Source organism: Parasteatoda tepidariorum, chromosome 11, assembly GCF_982258835.1.
Source record: "Parasteatoda tepidariorum strain Cologne lab strain chromosome 11, Ptep-v5.0, whole genome shotgun sequence".
NCBI lineage: Eukaryota > Metazoa > Arthropoda > Arachnida > Araneae > Theridiidae > Parasteatoda > Parasteatoda tepidariorum.
Window position 1 is genome coordinate 50,697,652 of NC_141765.1, and position 19,339 is coordinate 50,716,990.

Genomic DNA, 19,339 nt, shown 5'->3' on the forward strand with positions numbered 1-19,339 from the left:
CTTGCCCAAAATGTTGGTTTCTGGCTTCTTGATTATGGGGATTCGTACATAACCTTCTAGATGGTTATAGTATGGTTCGTACTACTCGCCCCGGTAGCGACGTTCGTAATTTCAACACCTTGACAGACAAACCAACACAATGCCTTTATTCCTGGAAGGGGTGAGGTGAATACAAGTGAAAAAAATGTAATTCTAGGCATATCTAAGTTACAAGTTTCTAAAAGACTGAGGATTTTATAATTTAAAGACAAATTAAATTAATACGTCAGATCTTTGTCAGCTAGAGTTTTATGTCGGTTACTTCATATGATCAGGACCGTTGTCGCTTTCTTTTTTGCATCCTTTCAAGGTGCTGGTCACAATTTGATCAAAAAAGAGAGCAGACACATCTCTCAGGAAAATAAAATTTTCTGTTTTGTTTAGAAAACAGTTTCTAAATTTTTTTAAAAAAAGTTATTTTTTTTACCAAATTTACTTGACTTAATTTTCGCGAATGTCAAAAATTCAGAATGGGTGAAGCATATTATTCTCTTCTTCGCTTTAGTTCCCGATGAAAACAAAAGTTGTTTCGTTCTAAAATTACCAATTTTACTTGATTTTATTGTCGCAAATGTCTGAATATCAGAAGGGCTGAAAAACATTATAAACCCCCTCACTTAAATCTCAGGAGGAATATTAAGTTTTCTATTTGAACAAAGCTTCAAAGTTGACATTTTTTTTTATTAGACTTTATTTAAGCTAATGTCTAAATTTCAGAAGGTGCATAAATGCATAATAATTTGCCTCCTTGCTAAAATTTCAGAGGGGTGATTGCCCACCCCCTGGTTGGCACACCACAGCTTCAAATCACTTTATCTTTATTGATGGCTATGGGAGATCATTTTAAGGAAATACTGTAGCATAAGATATAGAGAATAACTTATTTGAATTTGGTCATAAATGCTTCACATGGAAAATATCCTTGAATTTTAGGGTTAAATAAGATATATTTAATTAATTTAGGGTGCTCTAAAAGTGGTTATAACTTACAGGTTTGTATATAAAAAAAAAAAAGGTGTGACTTTCAAATCAAACACTTTCTCGATTTTCAGTCAGAAAATTCTTCTATGATGGGCTTAAATTTTGTTCTAAATTTCCGGTTGTCTTCGTCTGGTGTCTCGCTTTTTAAGTATATTTTTATTTTAATATATATTTCTTTTTTTCATACATTATTGTTAGTTTCATAAGTTATTATTAGTATTTTTTTTCTAATTAATATTAATAATTTCATTTCTACATTTGAATCGTTACTCTTAGTAGGTAAAATGATTTATTTAATTTATAAAAGAAGCTTTTTAACCAATTCAAAAACAACAAAACTCAAAACGTTTTATTTATTTAGGAGTAAGTTAATATTTAATTCTATTTATGATGCATGTAATTGCTAAGATTAGATCAGATTTCAATTACCAATAATTTGATAAATTGGTTTTTTTTATGGTTTTTATTACCGTTATATTGTTATATTTATTCTAAAATAACAATCATTAAAAGTAAGAAGATACTAAATTTTACAAAAGTACTAAACTCTAAACGTATTTTTTTCCCGTTCTGACAATAATAAATTTATAAAAAATGCAGGTTGACAATTTTATTTTATTAATTTTTTTTTATTTCTTATAAAGTAATCACATAAGATAAATAACAAAGAAGAAAAAAAACAGGAATTCTTTGGTAAACAGTGTTTGAAAATAAACGTTCATTTAAAATCCCTACAATTAACCTAATAATTTTTCGGGGTTCTACAGAAAATGACCAGAGTTATATTCTTTGCTGAGTTATATTCTTTGTTTGATTTATCTGAAACATATTCTATGTGACTTACACGTTTTGATACGTATAATCATAATAATATTTTTTTTTTTTAGAATGCCAATAATACAAAATTTTTTTATGAATGACCAGTCAAATGACCAGAGTTATATTCTTTGCTGAGTTATATTCTTTGTTTGATTTATCTGAAACATATTCTATGTGACTTACACGTTTTGATACGTATAATTATTATAATATTTTTTTTTTTTAGAATGCCAATAATACAAAATTTTTTAATAAATTTTATGAAATAGCAATTCTTCTTTATAAAAGTGTTTCATCCATGAATTGCTTACTGTCCACAGAACATTTGAATTAAGTCAGTAATTAAAAAAAAAAGAAGAAAAAAACGCTCTTCTTACAGTTTCCTTTTTGACAAAGCGTTTAATCCTTTAACTAATTTCACACGTTTAAAGCAGTGGAAGTGAGATGGTGATAAACTCGCTAACTTCTACTTGTTCATTTTGTTTCGTTACTTTTTTTTTATGTAACAATGTTGCATAAAATAAAAAAAATATGTTAAAATAGTTAATTTTCTTCGAATTTAAGACAACCTCGCAGCATTGAAGAGTATATTATACATTAAAAAATAGTCAAAAGTAATTAAAAATTTTTATAAAAAGGATGATAACTGTAACATTTATAATGATATATTTATTTTAATGCCTTTAATACGTTACCATTTCACAAAATTTACTAATTGAAGTATAAAATTAATTAAAAACTTCTTTTTTATTAATCGTAACTTTCCGTTTATGTAGCACTGTTTTCTGACATTATAATTTTTAAAAAAAAACATTATATATATATATAAAATTGAAGTCTTTTCAGTTTAGAAGAACTTCATAGCATTAAAGAAAATATCATTATATATATATATATATATATATATATATATATATATATATATATATATATATATATATATAGTCAAAAATTTCAAAAATTAAATGTAACATTCATAATACAATAATTTTTTTTAAATAATGGCTTCAATTAAGCATTTCACAAAATTTACTAATTGAGGGATAAAAGTAAATTGAAAACTTATTATTATTTTTTCTGTCTCAGGATATAAGATAAGGATAGGAAACGTCCGCTGTTACAGTTTCCTTTGTGCACTATGCGTTGTTGCAAATTTTGAGTATTGCCTTTGAAATAGTTGAAAATAAATAATTGTAAACAACTGCAATAAAGATGTTCTAAAATCATCCCAAGGTAATATATTTTTATCATGTGCTCTGTAAAAAATTCTATTAAAAAAATAATGGCACCCTGAGTGCCAGTACTTATTATGGTAAAATCCATTTTTACCGTTGAATTTTATGGCACCCAAAATGTGATATACAGTAATATTTGCTATAAAATCACTGTGATTAAATATTTCATATTCGAATTAGTGATTAAGTATTTAATATTTCAGGTACATTGTAAAAAATTTCGCATCAGATTGCGGTGAAAAGTACCAGCACTCAGTATACCAGTACTTTTTACCGTTAAATTCATTTTTACCGTAAAATTTGATGGAACAAAAAATCTGATATACTGTAATTTTTACAGTAATATTTACGGGTGCTGCACTCATAATGCCAGTACTTTTTACCGTAATTTTATTCCGAATTTCTTACAGTGATTGTTGATTTTTCAGACTAAAAAATATAATTCTATTAATCCTGATTCCACATTCTATCTAATTCAATTTATGCCGTAAGATAATTTATAAACTCATAAATTATTGGAAAATACTTTATAGTTTAGATTGAGTTTTATGCGATACTTCTCAAATTAAAACTAGCAATAATCAAAGCAAAACTATTATTTATTTGTCTAACACTATGGGTTGCCTATTTCATCAAAAAAGGAAATATGTTGTGAATTAGTAATTTATTGTTTCTTATGAAAAAGAGCGCGAGGTGCCATAAGTAGTTCATAATGTTTTTTTTTTTTTTTTTTTTTATAAATAATGTCTTTTTTTGATTTATAATTTTATTTAAAAAAACGTAAGAAGTACATAGAAATTTTGTGTAATATTTCACAGTGGTTCATACCTGGTGACACTTCTATCTAAAGAAACTGATAATTACTAATAGCATGAAGGCAACATTTGCATTATTTTTTATAATTGTAAATATGACTTCAACCAATCGCAAAGCAAAAGTTATATCACTGCTATTCATTAAAAACATTGAACTAATATCTTGGTAAGAATTTCAACACTTCGAAATTATTCTTTTTATGAACATTAGTTTATAAAACTATTCAATTGAATTTCATTTGGATTTAGAAAATAAGATTTCCAATTAATTAATAGATGAAAAAATTATAATAGCTCTATTAAATTGTTCAAAATTTTGATTTTATTTAAACCATGTGTTTATAATATTTTAGGACTATAAAGTATGTTGTAGCTTGGGACGTGTTAAGAGGTACAATACATGCGTAATATTTAATAATTTTAATTCCCTATATTGCAAGAGGAATGTCGCAATCTTTTAAATATAGGAAATGTTATATTCTATAAAAATCTTTTACTTTAGTGTAATACACTATAATTTTATTATTCGTTGTAATTTATATGTTATGAATTAAAAAAAAACAGTGAATTTTTACTCTTACATATACAACTCTGATAAGTGTAATTTGGTTCGATAAGTAATTTTATAGTATACAAAAAAATATACTGCAAAGCGTTTGAGTATTTAAATGTTGTTTTTAGATTATCAATCTGACTGTAACACTCGAAGCCAAAATTTAGATATGAAAAGGGTCCAGCACAACTCCTATAACACGAGTAGAAGGTACTTTTTGTTTACTTTTGAGTATTAATTGTGCAACGATGTCTCAATGGTTAAGTCACTGAGCTGTCATTGTGATGAGCCTAGGTTCGGTCCCCAGTGGCGGCGTGAAGCATATCCAGCTTCAGATAGATGGGTACCAGCTTGTCTGGAAAGTAAAGACAGCTTGAGTGTTGTGTTGATCAAATTGTTACTATCATGCCGTTGGTCACGAGGATCACGGGCTGTGGCAGGAATGCTTTGCTTTTGCTAAGTGCTCATTCACAATTTCTTTGATATACACTTGATTTTTTGTGAGGTTAATAACGGAACTTTTGTTATAAAAAATAATAAAAATAATAGTTGGATTGTGACGGGTTTCGACATTATGTCCAAACTGCTAATGGTGTTGGCAAATGAATAATTTATGACGAAACATGATAAATTTCATAGAAAATAATTTTACTTAATAAATGAATTCTAACTACAAATTCTGTTCCAATTTAGATGAAATCATGCCGAAAATTCATTTATCAACCTTTTCCTGTCCAGTATAGCCTAAAATTCTTGCTTCTCTTTCCACCCACTGTTCAAAAAAAAAAAAAAAAAAAAAAAAAAAAATTGCTCGTTTTCCCAGTTTGAATTAATCCTTTTAATACTGTTTCTTTCTTTTGCTAACTAGCACAAACTTGAGCGGATCTTTGCATTAAAATATAATAATTTCATAGCTGGAGTAACTTATTGTTGTGTAGCAATTTAAATATTAAAAATACATTTTTATTACTATTTTCAGAACACAAGTATTTTTAAAATTATAGTTTTACACAATTTTAATTTAATGATTATAAAAAACATGTATTTGATTAAAAGAAAAGGAAAGGAATGTTGTTTTATTTTATATCTACAAACATTATTTTTTTCTTATATTCAATGTCTAGATAAAAAATATTATAAGCCCTGCAAAAATATTTACCTACCTATTTATCCTCTTCGCGCCATATGTCACATAACGCCTCAAGTCCTTTTTTCCAGACACCCCCGTCCTCTTCTCTATCATTTAGTTCCATTTTCCACAGATCTTGGTGTATATATCTTTTTTCAAAGTAAGTCTCAGCCTTCCTCTTATACGTTTTCCATTTGGTGCTCAAGTAAGTTAAGTGCGATGTTAGGAGGGCTTTCCAGTTTTAAAAAAAGAGAATATCCTGTCGATCATCTTCTCTTCAAAATTTCGTAATGAATGGGTGATAATTTAACCTTCGTTAATAGATCTGTCTCGCAAACATATTTACATAAGTAAAATTTAAAAATACTGCTTCAAATTGATGCACCGAATCTTTTAAAGAAAAAAGTTTGAAAGTTCCCTATATATCATAAAATTTGGATTAGTTAAAGTTTTATATTAATTTAAAATTTTTTTTAACTGAATTGAGATCTATTTTTTAAATTTGCTTTCATGTTTAAATCAAAACAGATAGATGAAATAAATTGAAAAAAAAATTTTATTTGGCATTTCGCATTACAAAACTTCTCTAAAATAAAAATATGAAAACAGGTGTCTATTTTGAGAAAAGCGTTTAAATATAGTTTGCATAACATCATATTAAAAATAAATTTCGGAAAATAAGCAAAAAATATAATAAAATTTCAAAAATAAATAAATGATAAATATCGCTTTTTTTTACCCTAGCTATCATATCATGAGCAGTGTCGATCATTAATTAAATAAAATTAGTTAGTCAGATAAGCAATTTAAATGAAATTTATTGTTTAAAACGTGGCCACGATAAGTCATAAAATTTAAATAATTATTTAATTCAAAATTACTATTAGTAAGCGACACTGGATTTAGATTATGAATACCTCATACGTGCAAAATAAAGATACAATAAAGATTTAAATAATAAGAGAGGACTTACTTTATGAAAATTTATTCTTGAAATCTGCCTCTTTTGCAAAATTACTTTTTTTCCCTATTTATCTTTTTTTTTTCTTTCTAATTTCTTTTTGTAATGATGCAATAAAGAAACTTGAAAGGTTTTTGTGGATTTTTTTCCCTCTTGGGTTCGCCCAGATCAGGTTATTATGGTTTTCACGAGTGCGGAACATCCTACTGTTTTTTTTTTTCCTATATAATGTTCCTTTTGTTTGTTTTACTTGACAATTTTTGACACTATTTGCTTTAGTTCCCTCGAGAAATAAATGTCATTTGTGTTTTGCGCAGCATAACCACTTTCAACTTTTTTGCAGTAAGAAATCTACAGTCATTCCAATGCAATTCTTGCGCTTATTTTGTATTACATATTTAGAATACAGCTGTCAAAGGGGTGGAAATTGGAAAAGTGTACAAGGTGACCTTAAAGCTATAAAGGAAACATTCTGTTTTAAAGCATGTTGAAATGCAAAAATATTCTTCATAAAACTTTGTAAAAGATCTTCTCAGAGACCGACTTTAATACGTATTTTTAGAATCCTTATCAGAATTGAAAACTAAAGTAGGCAAATCGGGGGTCGCAAATTAATGTTTTACTAAGGAAAAAACCAATAAAAGAAAAGCCATTGAAATTTAATTAACTACCACTGTAGAAGATAGAAAATGTAATAAACAAAAAAAAAAAAAAAAAAAAAAAAAACAGGTTATTTGAAGTTATAAATAAAAAGGTGCTTCTATTAGTCGTTTTTCCATAACTCTCTGTTTCTTCTCGCAATAAAACCTGTTTTATTGTTTATTGACCTCGCCTTCTTATACTGTGATTTGTCAGATTTTGAAAATATTTTTGTTTCTTCCCGGGTTAAATACAAATTTGTGAACCACAATATGTTTACTTTTTGGCTTTCATTTTTGATAAAGATTTTAAAAACCTTGACCTTTGTGGAACACCTTATACCCTAATTATTATGAAAAGAGTTCAACTGGTTGTTTGATTCCATTGTCTTCATTAATATCAATGGCTATTTATTAGCATTCGTAATGAGAAATAGAAAAAAAATTTAATCCCCTTTTTACAATTACCTGAAATAACTTCAGAATACGGGAATCTGTAAAAGTCAAAAGCTTCTAGGAGCCAAGACCACCATGTTATGAAATGGAAAGCAGCATAAGATATTTAAACTTCAATGAAATCATATAAAGATGTGCTTTTCAGAAGTTACAACTACTTAATTAATAAAATATTTTATTATTTAAATAAAATTCTAACGACTAAAATGTGTATTTAAGAACTCAGTTTTTTCATCAAACATTGTTTAGATTGTTCAATTTCTATACAATGCACCATTTCTTAAATGCATATGAGTCTGAACGCGAGATTTTTTCATTTTACTGAAAAATGTCACGATAAGAACAAATATGTATTTTGGTCTGCCTTTTGTAAGAAACTATAAAGGTTATTTCTTTTTTTTAAAGAAAATATTTTGTTAATTTAGTAGTTCTAACTTAAGTCATTCTACTTGAAAAGTGTGATTTTTCCAACTAATATTATGGTTCCAAAATATTTAAAAAAGGAAAAAACTTTTATTACGATGGTCTAGTGTAGTTTTTGTCTAAGCTACCTTTAGCCCAATTAGTTAAAATCATCTTATTTTTAGATGAGAAGAAGAAAACTATTATTCATATATGGTTTCTAATTTTCTGAATGAATTTTGTCAATGGAAATTATTTAAAAAAATTTGCCATTTTTTTAACATTTGTTTACATATTTTTTGAAATCTTTACTAATAATAAATAAACTAACTAACAATAATGCAAAAAAAATATGGATGAAAATTATTAAATTAATATGATTATTTTTATTACTTGTAATTCAAAGAATTTAACAAATGATGCAAAAATGTTTTTTTATTCCAACGTTAATTAACAACGACCCTTGATGCAAATTTTAAATTGCTTGAAAACACAATATAAAATCTAAATAAAAAGAAATTATTTTCTTGAAAATTTATTTTTGAATTAGTTCTTTTTTAAAGATTTTTTTTTTGAACCTTTAAGGTATTCTTTGAAAGAAATAGTGAAGGAATTTAAATAGTATTTTTAAACTATTAAACTAACTCAGCTAAAATAATTTAGATAGAAATTATGCATTTTTAATAGAAAACAGAGTTCTGTAAATGAGGTGATAAAAATTTGATAAAATTTTGATCAACTTTTGTATAACAAACTAATAAGATCGTAAAAAAAGTTATCTACAAACATTTTTTAATACCACCGTAACTGCACAACACATCTTGTGTCCATATATTTATATTTTTTTATATCTATGAGGTGTTTGATTTTAAAATTAATTCTTGCTCCATTTTCAGGAATTTTGCGAGGGAGAAAAAAAAATAAAAAAAAGTATTTGGGTATTTTTGGTTCTCTATGACTATGTTAAGATATTTTCTATCTTAAACTAGAAATTTAAAGCAAAATATTTTAGATCGATCTAGAAGAAGAAAAAAAAGCAATGATTCTCATTTTGGTGTAAAACTTTGTTACTTAAATGTAATAAACATAATGAACTTCGTTAAAAAAATTTTTTTAATTTTTTTAAAAATTATTTTTTAAGAATTATACATGTTTTTTTACACAGAAACTTAAAGTAAAATGTATAACTGTGGTAAAAAGTTATTTTGTAAAGGCAAAATTTGGAAACAAATGAATAAAAAAAAAGAGTAGAAGTTGTTTTTGATAAAAGAGATTAGATAATTCATCGAAGTTAATAACTATAATTTAATATAAAACATATAAGTTTTTAACTATAGGATAAATAAAATTAAGAAAAAGCCGAAAAGAACTTAATTGATAATTAATAGAATTGTACTTATATAGGCTAAAAACGAAGAATAAAAAAATAAGTGATTATTGAAGTAAAAAATTATATAGGATTAAAGCTGCCAAAAAACTTGATAATAAATTAAATTACACTTATATAAGCTAAAAAAAAAGAACTGATTTGACTTTAAAAAATAAGTGATAATAGTAGTAAAACTTTATATAGGATTAAAAGCTGCCAAAAAACTTAATAATAAGTTAAATTTTGCTTATATAGGCTAAAAAAACTTACTTGATATGGAAAAAAGATCTTAAAGGTAACAGAATTAAAAAAAATAAGTGAATAAAGTGAGTTCACGAAATGCTGAAAATATTTAATTTCGAAAAAATTTGAATGTAGTTGGTTTTAAAACCAAAAACCTCTTATTAATAACCTGGTAACAAAATTCAACTATACTTTTTATTTTTCAGATGGAACTTGGATTGTTTTGTCTTATAATTCTAATAAATGTAATAGAATCAACTTCCTCTTTTGAAAGTGATGAATTATGCTCAGTCAGTAATAATCACATGGAATGCGTTTGTGATAATTATCAAAATTTCACTGTCAATACTGTAATATTAGAAGATGTGAATGAAATATCAATAACAGGATGTGATTTTGTTATAGTTCCTTTCAATGCTTTGACCAACATGGAATTGAGCACTCTGGAGTTTCTCAATATTAATCATCTTTACATCATGCCTTATGCGTTTGTTGCAATAACCTATATGGATTTTTTAATTTTCGTTAATATTTCTGACTTCCATCTGCAAGCCAACAGTTTCACAGAAGTTAACGTCGGCACAATTAATTTAAGACACATTTCATCTGACTTAATACCTTCAAATTCATTTGAGCATTTTTCAAATGCCAAAAACTTCGTAATAAGCAACTGTCATTTCGAACAAATTCAGGCAAAATCCTTTCTTTTGTACAATATTTCATATTTTGAAATAAATTTTTCAAATCTTGGTCTTTTGGAGAACGAAGCCATTTTAATAAAAAACTCCAGTACTATAGAAATTTTCTCTAATAATCTTAATCAAACTAACAATGGTTCTTTCAATTTAAATGTAGTTAAAGAACTTAGCATTTCTGGTTGTGGATTCAATTATCTAGAAGGTGGTACATTCATTGGGGATGACATTGAAGTATTTAACTTTGATCGAAATCGAATTGTAACAATGAAGCCAGAAGGACTTTTGGGTTTAATTGTGAATAAGCGTGTAATATTTGAAAATAACGTCATTGAAAAAATAGATGTTAATTCTTGGGGATTATTATCTCCAATAGCTTTTACACGGCACATTAATGTATCATATTGCTGCAATTTTGTCAACTGTGATTGTACCATTTCGTGGTTATGGGATGTGTTAGAACCAGAAGAATATGATTTATATCTTGGAAACAGTTGGTGTTTGCATGATTTGTCAAAAAATCTATCAGAATTTACTGTCATATATGATTCTAATCGAACTTGTTCTGCTTTAGTATTAAAATCTCTTTATGAGGAGAAATCACAGCGAAGTCTCAGTTCATCTAAAGCAAATTATGAATGTCATAATTTGAAATTGTTCAATATCATAGCAGTTTGTCTTCATTTTTTATTTCAGAAATGTAGAAATTTGTTTACTGGGATTTGAAATATATTTACATATTTTGTTTAAAAATAAAGTATGAAATATAGACTCTCAAGAACATCTGCTCAAGGTTGAACTATAATAGCGGTACTTTAGAGAATAATACTGTTCGAAGTTGATACAACTTTTATGAGGTGTAGAGTAAAACTAAAATTATGTTTAAATTTAACCAGTATCGTGTGATAGACTTTAAAAAGTTCACGAATGTGGATCAACTTATTACCATATTAAATTTGCGGCAATTTGTGCAATAATAATATGGATTTAATTTTTTTTTTTAATAGAGTAGAGAAGAGTTGAACGAAACCTGGTCCAACATAATGTTTCGTTTCTAAAGCAATCCGCGAATAAAATTGCTTGAATTTTTATTTGAATGATAAAATAGCCATTTTAGCTCCTGAAACAAAAATTATTTAATGTTTAAAAAAAAAACTTTATTTTGGAGGATATATTCATAATTTCTTGAAATACAGTGAAACTCGTTTTATCCAACTCTCATCCGATGAAACTGGGAATGTATAGAAATATTGAAAAAAACAACAACTTTTTTTTCTTATTGAAATATTAATTTAAAGCTATTTATCCTACTGAATATATATTTACCCCTTTGAAAAATATTTTACGTGATCCATTAACCCGGAGAAACATACATCGGTTTAAAAATCAAGGAGCTAAAGGAATATATTTAGAATATATCGCAAATTAAGTAAGTTGATAAGATTAAAGATCAGAAACCACAAATAAAACTTTGATTTATCCAACTCTCATTCGATGAAACTGGGAATATATAGAAATATTGAAAAAAAACCCAACTTTTTTTTCTTATTGAAATATTAATTTAAAGCTATTTATCCTACTGAATATATATTTACCCCTTTGAAAAATATTTTACGTGATCCATTAACCCGGAGAAACATACATCGGTTTAAAAATCAAGGAGCTAAAGGAATATATTTAGAATATATCGCAAATTAAGTAAGTTGATAAGATTAAAGATCAGAAACCACAAATAAAACTTTGATTTATCCAACTCTCATTCGATGAAACTGGGAATATATAGAAATATTGAAAAAAAAACCCAACTTTTTTTTCTTATTGAAATATTAATTTAAAGCTATTTATCCTACTGAATATATATTTACCCCTCTGAAAAATATTTTACGCGATCCATTAACCCGGAGAAACATACATCGTTTTAAAAATCAAGGAGCTAAAGGAATATATTTAGAATATATCGCAAATTAAGTAAGTTGATAAGATTAAAGATCAGAAACCACAAATAAAACTTTGATTTATCCAACTCTCATTCGATGAAACTGGGAATATATAGAAATATTGAAAAAAAAACCCAACTTTTTTTTCTTATTGAAATATTAATTTAAAGCTATTTATCCTACTGAATATATATTTACCCCTCTGAAAAATATTTTACGCGATCCATTAACCCGGAGAAACATACATCGTTTTAAAAATCAAGGAGCTAAAGGAATATATTTAGAATATATCGCAAATTAAGTAAGTTGATAAGATTAAAGATCAGAAACCACAAATAAAACTTTGATTTATCCAACTCTCATTCGATGAAACTGGGAATATATAGAAATATTGAAAAAAAAACCCAACTTTTTTTTCTTATTGAAATATTAATTTAAAGCTATTTATCCTACTGAATATATATTTACCCCTCTGAAAAATATTTTACGCGATCCATTAACCCGGAGAAACATACATCGTTTTAAAAATCAAGGAGCTAAAGGAATATATTTAGAATATATCGCAAATTAAGTAAGTTGATAAGATTAAAGATCAGAAACCACAAATAAAACTTTGATCATGTTCTTCGGCAATGCTACTAGTACAGTCTTCACGTGCTCATCGTTTACAGTTGATATACTGTATCCAACCTTCTAGGAATTTTGACTTGGAATATAGCTGGCCAGTTATGTGTGATTGAAAAAAACCCTGGTTTTAATTGACAACACTATTTAGTGAAATATATTAAAAAATACTTTATATATTTTAAAAGTGATGCAAAACTTGCTTTAATAATTGGAAGAAAAAAAATCTGCAGAAATAAATTGCCGGTGTAAAAGTCATAATGTTCCTAATAGACGCAGGCGTCGACGAATGCGGTTTTGTGTTTACTTCATCTTCAAATAGTATGGCGAGAGCATGCCACATATTTGATGTGATTTCTTATGACGGTTAGAGTAATTTAGTCGTAAATGGCGGTTACCGGTTTTATCCATTTATCCGGTTTTTTCCAACTCTTCTCTACATAATATTAATATTTGTATCATTTTCATTTGTAAATACACCCGTGAAGTATTAGCCAAATTAGTATCAAGTGCAGGCACATGATATAAAAGTTTTCACGTGACTTAGTACAAATTTTTTGATCATTCATATCATTATGGGTATAAAGTGTCATTGCAAAGGCGTGTTGGAGAAAAGTTTAAAAAAATAAAGACTGTTGATTTTCGAGAATGTTTAAATGAACTAATATTCATGTAACAGGATTTCTTTATTGATATAAATTTGCTCCTCTTTGTCTCAACCTTTGCACAACTTCCAATTTTTCTACTTTTTAAACCATTTTTTTTTCATAGAAGAAGATATAATATGTGTAAAGCTAGCATTCGATAAACCATGAGTCCTCAACGTAATGTTAACAATAATTTTAATAGACAATATGATGCTTTTTATAAAAGCTTTTATACATGAGCTTGGTTTACTTGTGAAATTTGTATCAATAAAGAATACTTTAGAACAACATTACACATTTCCCGCTCACAATCGCCATTTCTTTTAAATTTTCTTGGTCGTTTATGTTTATACAATGAATTTTAGCTCTTCTCCGCTGTTTTGTATATTTAATAACAGACTGATATTGTTTTGAGCCAATATTTGATTAAAAAGTAATGATAAATAAAGTTCTAGTGAATGATCATATATGGAATTAATCTGAAATTGTTTAATGGAAAATCCTATTTATCTTACAATATGTGAATCAGTTAGATAAAGATATATATTAAATACTACCAGAGCAACCTCATAAAACTATGCTGTGGTCATATTTAAATTTAAAAAAAACTTTATTAACTTTGTTCCAACAATAAAACTTTAACTTGTAAACATCTTCTGGTGTCAAAATGGAACTGACGCTACATAATTATTTTTGTCTGAGAAATGTTTACAAGAAATCCTCAAAATTGTGAGTACCAATAGCAATACATGTTTTCATAGCTTGAAAGGGGTCATTGACAAACAGTTCTAGCTATGTCAGGCATTTTATAGACAATGGAGAGTCGAACAACAATTGGTTATTGATTCTATTAACGCCTCGTAAGAAGAAGATAACAAGTAATAGCTTTTAAAATAAATCTGGAAAAGTTTTTTAAGTCTCACAAAATTGACATCTAAATAATTGCGTATGAACATTTTGAAATAGGTTGGTGCATGAAGTGAAATTTTATTACTAACAGCAGTCGTCTTCAAAAATTATTATTTGTAAAAACTTTCTTAAAGTCAAAATTACAGCTGCAAAATAACTTTCTGCTACCGGCCATGCTTCCCCAAGCTCACATTGCCCTTCAATACTAGTAAGACTTTTTTTCTACAATGTAGGTAGTGACAATTATGAGCATTTACTGCAAACATTGCTCTGAATAACCATTTTCCGACGATGTTTATAACAAGTTCGAAACAAGTGCGATGCCAGAAGGTGACGAGATGATAAATGTTCACTTTTCACGTAAATAATCTTTTATGTAAATGTTTACATTTAAAAAAATCATCACAATGTCAATAATTGTGAAACTTGAAGAAAAAATGCAAAAATATTTTCAGTCTTAAAATAAATTGCTCCGCTTTTTCATTGAAATTGTAAATAATGCACACATACATGTTAACCTTTTGAATTCGGAGTATTTTAAATTTATGCTGATGTAAGCACTGAATCATTTATAATACACAATACAATATTTGTATATACTAACTAACAATCATGAAACAACGTAATTATTATATATTAAGGTATAAAAGTTTTTAATTTCAGAGTAGTACCTTTTCATGTTCCATCAGTGGGGAGATCATCTTTCTATAAATTTATTCATAGAAATTACTGTTTATGACATATCGTCGCTTTGAAACTAAACCGTTGTAACTAAAAAAAGTCGAAAAATGATATTTTTGGGTCATTTTGTGTAAAAAAAGTCACCCTTTTAGAAAAATAACCTGTTATCTTTATAGTTCCATAAAGTTAATTTAGATAGCAGATAAATCGTCATCGCATTGCCGCGATTAGCATTAGCGAGGAAAGTTTGAAATCGCTCTCCTGAAAAACTTGCTTTTTTGAGTTACCACGGTTTAGTTTCAAAGCGACGATATGTATTTTATTATTTGATCTGTTATTTATTGTATGAATTACATCGTCTTGTAAGAATACATTTTAAGAATGATAATAATTCATTATTATTCATGATATGTCTCTGTTGATTTCATTATTGATTAAAATTAACTCAGCAAAATTTCCTTTATCTGCATTTATCTTTTTAAATTCTTGTAGATTACAGGTTGGTATGAAATATAAATCATGCATGTTTTTAAAAAAAGGAAAAATGTAACTGTTTGCTCATTCATGTATTTGGATTGTACATATTTGATTATAATTGTTGATACTGTCGTAAATGGTTAATATTTTTTTATTGTTTTCGGAATAATATTTAATATGTGTATTTAATATGTAATATAATAATATTTAATATATTTAATATGTATAATTGTTGATACTGTTCTAATTGGTTGATATTTTTTTATTGTTTTCAGAATAATATTTAATATGTGTATTCGAATTAAGTTTTAACTGTTTTAACTATCATTGACATACAGATATGTAAAAGATCAAATTTAAAATAAAATTAATAAATAATACTTTTTTTTTGACTGACACAAAATTGCAACATATTTCTATGTGTTATTTCATTAGGTTATTTCATGTTATTTCAACTCAAAATATTTTTCTTTGTTTTGCAAGTTGCGCATTTATGTTTTTTAATACTGAGTTTCCCAAAATAATCGAATGCTTGAAGAATTAATTAAAAACTAAAGGACATGGAAAATTTTGATTTACTGCGTTCTGCTTCGAAAACCAGAATTTATTAAATTTAAAAATGTGATTGTGGAACTTGTTAAAAGAGCTCATCATGATGTTGCTATAAGGAACAGTAGTTTAAAATGCATTGTTTTTCTCACGTAGCAGTGCTTTTTGTTGACAAAATTTTTAATTATGTTTTTAAATCGATATTTCCAGTTGTAGGTTATTTTTGAAACACCCGGCAGAAGATTTACATTGAATTTTATTTAAGCATATAAGAAATAGCTTTGCTTGAATTCTTATTGATAGTTAAATTAATTAAAAAGGTGTACTAAAATTTAAATAAAAATTTTTTTCAATATCTTAAAATTTGTAATAATAACATTGATTCGGATCTCATAATTGGTTATAGTCTTATTGAATAAGGTAGATTGTGACTATAAGATGAGTTGGTATGAAAAATTTACGACAAGTGACATATTAGTATAAAAAAATAGGCTTTGAATTAAGATGGTAGAATATTTTTAATTATATAAAACTTCCTTTTGCTTCAAAAAATATGAAGATGGTAATAAAAGTCTACAAGTTTCGAGCACTCAAAAATAGGCGTCCATTCTTACGACTCGCCAGAGAATAAGGTCAACAAAAGTATTTTGAAACAGTCAACGAAAAATCAAACATGAAGGTGAAAGCAGGTCTATTTTTCTTTTCACCTTTATTTATTTTTCTATTTCTGTTTTACCATCGGCTATCTCGGTTTATCTTGTTTTGTTTTTTAATTTTATTTTTTAAAATTTTTTCGTTGGCAACTTTACGTTTTCTGTTTCAAATCAGTTTTTATTTCATCATCACTTCTGGTGAGTCATGAGAATGAGCGTATCGAATTTAATTTCCATCTTTACATTTTTTTGATTCAAGCGAAGGTTTTATAATAAGCGTACCTTTCCTCTTCCGTTTCTGAGGATCATTCATTTAGTAGTAAAATATTGTTGCAAATTGGGCAAAATTAATCTCTCCGGAACTGAGTATAATGCTAAAACAAAATGTAATTTTGGTAATTTAACATGAAGCCTTTTTCCAAAGAAGATACCTAAAGCTTATAAAATAATAATTATGATAGAAGTTAAATGATTATAAGGATACATTTCAATTAACCATGATCAAATATAAGTTAAATATGAGTTCCATAATCAAAATATGAGTTAAAACAAGGTGAGCTGAAGTTTAATTATTTAGTGGAATAAATGTCTTCAGAAATAATTACATTTATTAATTTATTGATTGTAGTGCCTTGTGTGAGCAAAAAATCATACACATACATAAAAACATTTAAAAACATGCTAATCAACCATGGAGATTATAAAATTCTTCTCATAATAGCATAATGTCCAGAAGTAGATTGAAAAATGTAAAATAAAGCAACAATTATTTTTCATAAATTATTTTCATAATTTTTTATAATATTTTAGGTTATAATATCTAAATTTACTTAAAGGATAAGAATATTTTGCATCTTTATTAAACTGAATAATAATTTATTATTAAAGAATAATTTTTGCAAACTATTATTTTTAGGTTCACAGTAAACAATTTTGGTGTATAGTTGCCACCATTTTTGGTGTTAAGGTTAACAAAATTTTTTTGCAGTATATGTAGCCACTTCTTTTAACAGCTTTTTCACTGTTATAGCTTTGTTTATTCATTTCTTGTTTGTTTGTTTACTGACAATGTTTGTTTGTTTACTGCATATTTTCATGCGCATTAGAATCAAATTATGGCTTCATTGCAAAAACTTTCCGTTTCAAATTAAAACTCATTTTTAGTAATATATTCTCTTCAATTCTTTCAAACAATTGTTATTTCGTCAATTTAATATAATTGTTTTCAAGATGGCTACAGTTTTGTACCTAATGTATTTTGTCTAACTCAATATCAAAAATGATGCCAACTATACAGCAAAATGTTTTAAAATTTTTGTGTAATTTTTTAAGGATTTTTATAAAAACCAGAGATATAGAAATGGATGCAAAAAGTAATAATAATATTCGGGGGGAGGGGAAGGACTAGAATTTTGATTAGTTTCCTGACAAAACAGTCCGAGCATTTACAGATAGTGGCTGTTCTTTCCTCGTATTTTCACAGTTAAAAACCAAAATCCACGAATAAAAAGGTATTCTTATTAAGAGAAAATGCTTTCTGTAACTAATTTTGTTACATAAGCTATCGTCAGTACTAATAGTGGTAATCATTCAGAATAACTTATATCGATCCTTCAAAGTATACTATTAAGTAGATCGTTTTATAAATAAAGCTTTATGTGTAATGTTTTATTTATTTTGAGCACGGTACAAACATTTGAAGCTAATTTAATAATTTTTTAATGAAAAATCTAGAAAATTTCGAAGAATAAAGAGTGCAGTTTTTGAAAACGAACAAATAAAAATTACAAGCGAAGAGCAGAAAAGAAATGTTTAAGTACACTTAAGAAAACAGAAAGTACACTTACAAAAACTCAAAATGTGCAGCAGCATAAAAACTTATTTAAAAAGAAAGCTAAGAATTTAATTTTTGTTTTATTCGAAATAAAACACATATTTTAAGAAATGTTCGCATTGGATTGCATTCATTTTCCTATTCAGATCTATTTACGAATTATGTTATAAGTTACATATTAGAAAGAAAAGGTAAAAAAACATTAAAACAGGTATACTTTATTCACGGCAACCCAGCATGTTTTTTACACATAGCCTGATCAAAACAAATGCAATACAAATGCGAGGTACAAAATATGCAACAAAAAGATCGAAAATTACCCTGCTGGTTGTGTACAATTTACTTAAGAATATTGAACTGCTTTAAAGAGGCTTTAGAGATAGAAATATGAGTTTGAAATGTATAAAATAAATGTGATGTATAATGTAAATATTATGTTTATTCAGTTACTTAGTTCAGAAACTTAGACATTAAATACAAATTATGAAAATTATTTTAATTATTTTAAAGGGAAAGTAATATTTTAAGTAATAGTACTTTTCCCTTTACTTTTAAATGCAAGTACAAAAATAAATTATGTATCACTAAAGAAACGAAGTATAAACAAAATTTTGAAGTTTTTATTTAAGCTTCATTATTTGTAAGGGAAGTACATATTTTTGTTACTATGTGCAATCTATTATAATTAATTTT

At 26.6% G+C, this 19,339-nt stretch overlaps 1 protein-coding gene across 2 annotated transcripts; it reads left to right on the top strand.

Moving 5' to 3' along the window:
- The first annotated feature begins 2,857 nt into the window (after nt 1–2,857).
- be (ben) lies at nt 2,858–14,461 on the top strand. 2 transcript variants are annotated; one of them, XM_016067047.4, is made up of 2 exons: nt 2,858–3,072; nt 9,847–14,461. In XM_016067047.4, exon 2 carries the CDS (start codon nt 9,847–9,849, stop codon nt 11,059–11,061), a length of 1,215 nt encoding a protein of 404 aa, XP_015922533.1. In that variant the 5' UTR covers nt 2,858–3,072; the 3' UTR covers nt 11,062–14,461. The 2 variants fall into 2 exon arrangements, with proteins under 2 accessions (XP_015922533.1, XP_087010749.1); XM_087154623.1 differs by lacking the exon at nt 2,858–3,072 and adding an exon at nt 4,129–4,652.
- The last annotated feature ends 4,878 nt before the right edge of the window (nt 14,462–19,339 follow it).